At 34.4% G+C, this 7,500-nt stretch overlaps 1 protein-coding gene across 5 annotated transcripts in view; it reads left to right on the forward strand.

The window, feature by feature from the left end:
- Arhgap29 (Rho GTPase activating protein 29) overlaps positions 1-7,500 on the forward strand; it is a 67,409-nt gene that overhangs the window by 50,152 nt on the left and 9,757 nt on the right. For all 5 annotated transcript variants that reach the window (XM_023720289.1, XM_023720290.1, XM_004635712.2 and 2 more), the window contains 7 exons: positions 194-351; positions 1,000-1,124; positions 1,349-1,453; positions 3,520-3,618; positions 4,613-4,752; positions 5,044-5,232; positions 5,422-5,559. In XM_023720289.1, coding sequence (XP_023576057.1) covers positions 194-351; positions 1,000-1,124; positions 1,349-1,453; positions 3,520-3,618; positions 4,613-4,752; positions 5,044-5,232; positions 5,422-5,559 — 954 coding nt within the window. The remainder of the gene's footprint in view (positions 1-193; positions 352-999; positions 1,125-1,348; positions 1,454-3,519; positions 3,619-4,612; positions 4,753-5,043; positions 5,233-5,421; positions 5,560-7,500) is intronic.

The raw sequence follows: 7,500 nt of genomic DNA on the forward strand, positions 1-7,500 counted from the left end.
ATATATATATATATATATATGTATGTATATATATATGATTTCCAGTCATAGGTAACATAGCATGTCAAAGGTGGGATTCACTGATGATTCTTCTGTATGGCCTGTTTATTGATAAGGTCATTGAAATAAACATGCATGTATATAGCATTCTCTATATTCTGAATTATTTCTGCTGTTTTCTCTGTGACCATAGGTAACAGTGAACCTCTTCCAGATGCAGCATCTGCAGGTTGCCTCCCTTGCGCACAGTTTACAGTCTCTGTGTGACAATGCCAAACTCTATGATCCAGGACAAGAATACAGTGAATTTGTTAAGGCTACAAATTCAATTGAAGAAGAAAAAGTTGATGGGTGAGAACTAATGCATAGATAAAATTATTTCAAAAGATAAAAACATTGCTAAGTTTTGGCATGGTATAAGGTGTTATCTTTTCTGCCATTGGCAGAATTAACATTAGTTTTTTCTGAATATATTATTGTATGATTTCTTGGTACATTTTTAATTTTTTTAATCTTCTTTTTACTTATTGTGGCCCAGGGTCTCACTACGCAGCTCAGACTCTTAGTGATCCTCCTATCTCATTCTCCTCAGTACTGGGGTTACAGATGTGCACCACCACGCCTGATTTTGATGGCTGGGATGGCAGATGGTCCCAGGGATTGGGCCCATATTCTTGTGCTTGCCAGGCAGGTGCTTAAACTGCCAAGCTATCTCCCTAGCCCTGATTTCTTAGTACATTTAAGGAATAAATACAATCCCCTTTGGAGGGAAGCTTTCCATTTTGACACTGATCTCTACTGACTGTACTATGGCTACGTCTTTTGTCTCATCTGTAGTAAGCACAAATAATATAAAAGCTTTATTCAGATCTAAAAGAAGCTAAGCCATATGATATAGTTTATTCTTAATATTTAAATTGTTATGAGTTCATTTGGTAAACAAGTATTTCTAAATGTAGAATAGACTGATTATTAGTGATGAACTTTGTTTTTTCTTAGGAGTATACATAAGCAGTTAACCGTGGCATACAGACCTGCTGACTCTTTGGAGGATGTTGTGCGCCTTTCCGACAGTTGTAATAAAATGGAAGAGGACAGATGCTCTAACAGTGTAGATATAGCAGGTAGTTTTCATATGAACGTGAACACTGGATTCCAAAAGCAGATTGCTCAAGCCTTATGGATTTTAATGTTGAGGTTTATTCACAGTTGTAACTACCACACCTTAAAGACTGTAACTGATCGTGTTAGAGGAATTGTCTTATTTTATTAAGTCGGTATTTTACCTTATGAAATCCACCTGTAGCCAAGTTTTTGACTTCAAATTTTTTTTTTTTTTTTCTTAAAGGTCCTTCTTTCACAAGATCATGGACATTTGGGATGTTCAGTGATTCTGAGAGTACTGGAGGGAGCAGTGAATCTAGATCTCTGGATTCAGAATCTATAAGTCCAGGTACATAAATATTTAAGTCTATAGTAAAAATTCAATGAAAGACCAATGATTCTTTTGAGTACCTGTTTTTTAAGCACCTAGAATATACATGTATATGTGCAGTCTACAGAAAAGTAATGAAACAAATCCATAAATAGTTGTTTTAACTAAACAGGTGCTTTAGTCAGCTGAGCTATCAGGCTGACCCAAAGCCCCCTTCTTGAGGAGATGATTATCCTGAACTTTTACCATTCATAGCTATTTTAAATGTTTTTAGTAACTGTAGGTAATGGAGTTTTGCCCATTTGTGGAGCTTACATAAATGGAAACAGACTTTTTTTTTTAATGACTTCATTTATGTATACACCCTGTCCATTTTGAGATTCATGTCACTATCAGTAGCTGCCTTTATTTTCAATTCTGTTCTATTGTATGAAGCAAAATAACATCTTTTGGATGTTTTGTAGTTAATTGTTATAATAGAGAAAATGGCGTTATACCATTTTCTGTGCCTATTACTTATTGTTAAATTTTATAAACATATTTCAAGACACTTTGATATAAATTGCCTCAAAATTCTCAGAAAGGCAGAGTTAAGTGTTTTGAAATCTACCCTTACTAAGTTCAAAGAGGTTGAACTGGTAACTTGCTATATAGCTAGCAGAGGGTAGCATTTGAATCCATGTGATTCTCATTTCTACATTCTTTCTTCATTCCTTTACCAAATGCTACTCCAGTCCTGTTCTTTCTGGCTGTGTTCCCTCATCCTAGGCTGTTGGAAGATATGTCAGAGAATTTTAACCCATCAAATTCCAAGACATTGTATAAAGGAAGACATTTTTTCCTAATTTGTAGACTTACCACCTACCATCTTGTTACCTCCTTTAACATTAACACTATTCAAGGGATATCTTGAAGATACAAGCCTAAATTTTAAACTAGATATTTATAGTCAACTTTATAAAAGCAGAGTGGTTCTAGCATCAAAAATTAATACATACTCTAAAACAGTATCTAAGTTATTTGGGATCCAGTGGATTTCATGTGATGACAGAAATTTGGAATCTAGATCACGTAATAAGTGGGTGAGACAGTTGGAGTGCTTCTCCTGAGAAAGAGCAAACTTGAGTCCATGACAGTCTTCTGCAAATGCTAGAATTAAAAAGGATTTGAGTTACAGTGCTTATTTGTTCCTTTGAGAAAACCATGACCGAAGGCTGGGATTCATACGGAGTCAGGTTTCTGCTCAGTAACGAAAGGTAGCTCTGAAATGGAGCAAGTGACCTTGTTGGTTTCTCAGTTATTGGGAACACATTCAAAGCAAAGACTAGGCCACCACCTTTAAGCACATTGTAAAGAAAAATCCTTTTGAGGAGAGACTATTTAAACTGTTTATAAAAAGTATTACTAACTCTAAAGCTCAGACTATTGAGGTCTTGAATTAAAGTGAATTTTTACTTAGATTTAGATGTGTTTATAATTTCAGCAAACTAAATAAGCCTCTTTTCTAATTGGGTTGGTTTCAGACGTACTTTGATACACACAGCAGTACCTTTTGTTGCATAGATTGTATCCTGTGGTTTTAGCTCCCAGCTAGGAATCACTGAGCTGTTGTTCTTAGTTCCCATTTCCTAGTACATCAGTTGATGTTACTATTAAAAGGTTAAAAGATTTTCATGTATTTTAAGAGACTTTAGATTGTATTGTATACTTATTTATAGTCAACATTTATTGTCAACTTTACTATTGTGTCAGCTACTGTCTCGGACATTAGATATAAAACATAGTTAATGCCGCATGCCTTTGTGAAGAGTAGGGTGTCTTAAATGGTTAGAAATTAGCAGTAAGGTTTTATTAGAAATATAATCCTGAGGTTTAAATTTATTTGGAAAAGTCATATGTGATTAAATTCCTTCCATTTCCAGAAATGAATAGCAAAATTCTTTGCTATCTAGAGTGTGCAAATGGAAGCAAATGTTTGAATCAAAGCTAATATAATACTGTGACTTGTATGATTCCAAAAATGCCATCTGTTTTTAATATTCTATAGTGAATAGTCAGGTAATAGAATCATAATTTTCTTTTAGGGGACTTTCATCGAAAACTTCCACGAACTCCATCCAGTGGAACTATGTCTTCAGCAGATGATCTAGATGAAAGAGAGCCACCGTCCCCTTCAGAAGCTGGTACAGTATTTACCTGAATTCATACCTATTAGGCCAAGTGAAGGCGTGGCGCTGCACATTCTTGGGAAAAGTGTAATTTTAAAGACCTCCTATTTTGCTATATAAAAGTTATCATAGTAACTTAAACATATCAAATTGCATTCAAATGAGTTGAATATGTATTAATCAGATATTTAAAATATGTAAGACTGAGCAATAAAATTATTAGATCTAAAATGTAATGACATGATGTTAGGATAGTAGACTAGATAATTACTCTTTATTTACTAAGTTCAGTAGCAGTTACTTACTGTTAAAAGAGTGGAAGTGCATTAGAAATTCTGTAAAAGTCCCTTCTAAAGAAATAATTTGTAGAGCCAATCAGGAAAAGTATAATTCTCAAAGACAAGCCAAGTATGGATATTAAAAAATGTGCAAGTGAAGGCAGTTACCTAGACTCGAATAAACTAGTTTTATATATTTGATACTTCCAGACAGTTGGTTTAGCATAATTTATTAAATTAATGGGATATTTGACCTCCAATATGGTAGTGAAATGGAATCTGCAAGTATTATCTGTAATTTTATAATGAATTAAGAATGATTTTGTTCTTAGTGCAAATAGTGGTTGTACACTGGCCTCATTACTATTTTTCTTTGAACAATTTAAAGGATTTTCTTCCTAAAAATATAATGCCACTTATGAACATACTTCTTAATGCTATAAAGGGTATCTTAATAAGAATAGAAATGTGCTGGTTCTAGAAACACTATACTGTTATAACTTAGAATTATGGTACTGATTTGGTGGTAACTTTTACTCATGGTTAAGATGTTTGTTGAAAGTGTGTGTTTTGTAAGACATGTATAACTTGGTTGTTTATTTTGATTTTAGAAATTTAGAACAGTTTTATTTGTATGTGGGTGATTGCAAAGTCTAAAGATTAATCAGAGTACACTATGGTATCATTTTCTGTCATCTTGCTGTTCTCATATACCAACTTTCTATTGTAAGGACCCAGTTCTCTTGGGACATGTAAGAAAACACTGATGTCAAAGGCAGCTGTCACTCACAAGTTTCGCAAATTAAGATCCCCCACGAAATGCAGGGATTGTGAAGGCATTGTAGTATTCCAGGGTGTTGAATGTGAGGAGGTAAGATCTTTCTGCAGTTGCTTTGGGCCCCCTTCCTCTTTTGCTATATGTTTTGTTATAGTTTTACTTATTATGATCTATTACAAATATATTTTTAAAAAATTATACTGGCAGTATATCCTCTATAATCTTGTACTTTGTCTTTTTATTAAGTGTGTTTCAGACACTGCTAGCTGTACCTCTTACATTGATTTTTTGTTGGTGGTGGTGGTGTTATTGGTATACCTATATTTTATCAAGTTGTGCTTAATTTTAAGGTAAACTAACTAGTTTTACATTATTCTCTTTTAGTGTCTCCTTGTTTGTCATAGAAAGTGTTTGGAAAATTTAATCATCGTTTGTGGTCATCAGAAACTTCCAGGGAAAATGCATATATTTGGAGCAGAATTCATACAAGTTGCAAGAAAGGAATCAGATGGCATTCCTTTTGTACTCAAAATATGTGCCTCAGAGATTGAAAATAGAGCCTTGTCTTTACAGGTAACTCTTAAAATTTTGCCATATTCTTAAATTTAATAACTGAATTTATTCAGATTGAGTTGGAAAATGTTAATTCATTTGGTTTTTGCTAAAATACCAACAAAGGTTGAAGTAGACGCATCAGATATGTTTACATACCTGCAGTTAGCCATTTGTGCTAAGGCAGAATTTTTTTCTCTTTCACTTAAGGGAATTTATCGTGTTTGTGGAAACAAACTTAAAACTGAAAAACTGTGTCAAGCTTTGGAAAATGGAATGCACTTGGTGGACATCTCGGAATTTAGTGCCCATGACATCTGTGACGTCTTAAAATTATACCTTCGACAGGTAAAGGTTTTACATGAAACCTACTATTAAATAAAAAGCTAAAGGGCTGGTGAGATGGCTCAGTAGTCTAAAGCACCTACTTAGAACAAAATTAGCAAAGCACAGGGACCGCGGTTCAATCCCCCAGCACCACATGCCAGCCAGCCCCGCCCCCAGGTGGGCTGAGCTGGCCACACACACACACACACACACACACACACATAAATAAAAAAAAAAAATAAAAAATAAGCTAAAATATGATTTGTGTTTTGTTTATAATATTTGCTGCACATATATTTTCATTGGCTTAGATGATACTGATGTCTTTCTAATTATTACAGATCAGAGTGTAAAAAAATGTGTGCATAGTTTAAAGAACAGTAATAATACAACTCATATTCTATCACCTAGCTAAGAAAACAGAATCATCATATACATTACAGGACTTCTGTATGCCTCTTCCAAGTTCAAGCCTCCCAATTTCACCTAAGAAATTTTTCTTTTTTTTTTTATGAGCAGAATATACTTATTGAGAGAAACAAAGCTCCTGTCCCGAGAGAGGGACGGGGGGAGGGGGGTGGGCCGAGCGGGTAGTTCCCCGGGAAGCTGTCTCTTCCAGGGATTAGAAATTTTTCTTAACTGTGTTAAAGGAATAAACATTTTCCTAAATATAGAAGAATAAATAACACTAAATTTTTATATAATTTTATTTTGAAAAACTTACTTGAAAGCTAAGGAAAAACCAGTGTTCATTCTCTTACATGAAGATTCAGTAAGTAGTAAGTATACTAGTGTCTGGGTCAGACTGGTTTTTGCCTTCACTGATATTTTAAAATAGTTATGTGGGAAATCAGTAAGTAGTAAAGGCCATGAAAGTTGATCATATTTAGGACATCAGACAGAATTACAGGTGGTGCACTAGAAAACTGGTAGAAATATGATCAGGGAGTAGGCTATCTTTTTCTGAATTAATATTAAAATTAATAATGTTTAAGTTATTATGGTCACAATAAGTTAAAATTATTAAATTAATAAAATAGTGCTCACTCTTATACCTACAGTTTACAGGAGTAGCTCCAAAGGAAACACACTGATGGGGTGAAATAAGTGGCCTTCCTGGCTTCAGGAAGCAGTTTACAGAGTGGTTATAGGAACTTCAGTGTGTCATGAGCCAAGTACAAAAAAGATTTTGGCCAAGCCCAGCTGGTATTCTGTCCTTGGTGGAAACGAACAGATAATGACAGAATAGTCCTGCTGTTTGTCAACATATTCATATTCATCGCTAGTGTTGTATTGCTACAGTGTAGATCCTTTCTAATATTGTGAATAGCTGTCATACTGAGATCTCTTTTCTGTTTTCTCTTTTGTTTTTGAGGGGGAGAAGAAGTAAGGGCATTATTTGGATGAACCCAGAGCCTTATTCTGAGCTTTATTCCCAGTTAAGAGAGGCTTCATGTTGGGCCAGGCTGACCTCAAACTTGTGACCTTGTTGCCTTGGCCCTCTGAGTAGCAGGGATTATAGGTGGGTTCCACCACACCTAAACCCCCTCTTCCTTTGTCAGGGAACACCTCTCATATATCCCTCATTTTTTATGTTTTCTCCTGTTTTGATTATGTTCATCCTTGGTCAAGGTAGAATAAAGAATATTTGAAAATTTATTCATCTATAAATGTCTTTATTGTACTGTCTTAATGAAAATGAAATAGTGTAGTGTGGAAGCTTATAATTGTCTAGACTGGAAATTACCTTTTTAATAAAAAATTTTGAAGACATTCTGTGGTGGAGTTTTTTTGAGGAATAGAAAGTTATAGAAAACCAGAGTTCTTAGCAATTATAATATGAACTGAGGAATGAAATAGTTTCTTCTTTGAAGCTTGGAATGCTTCCCATTTTATTCTTAACTCTATATGTAGCCTATTTTTTTTTCTCTCTCTCTGAAAAGTTACGGAATCTTATTCTCT

Source organism: Octodon degus, unplaced genomic scaffold (genome assembly GCF_000260255.1).
Source record: "Octodon degus isolate 3935 unplaced genomic scaffold, OctDeg1.0 scaffold00074, whole genome shotgun sequence".
Taxonomy (NCBI): Eukaryota; Metazoa; Chordata; class Mammalia; order Rodentia; family Octodontidae; genus Octodon; species Octodon degus.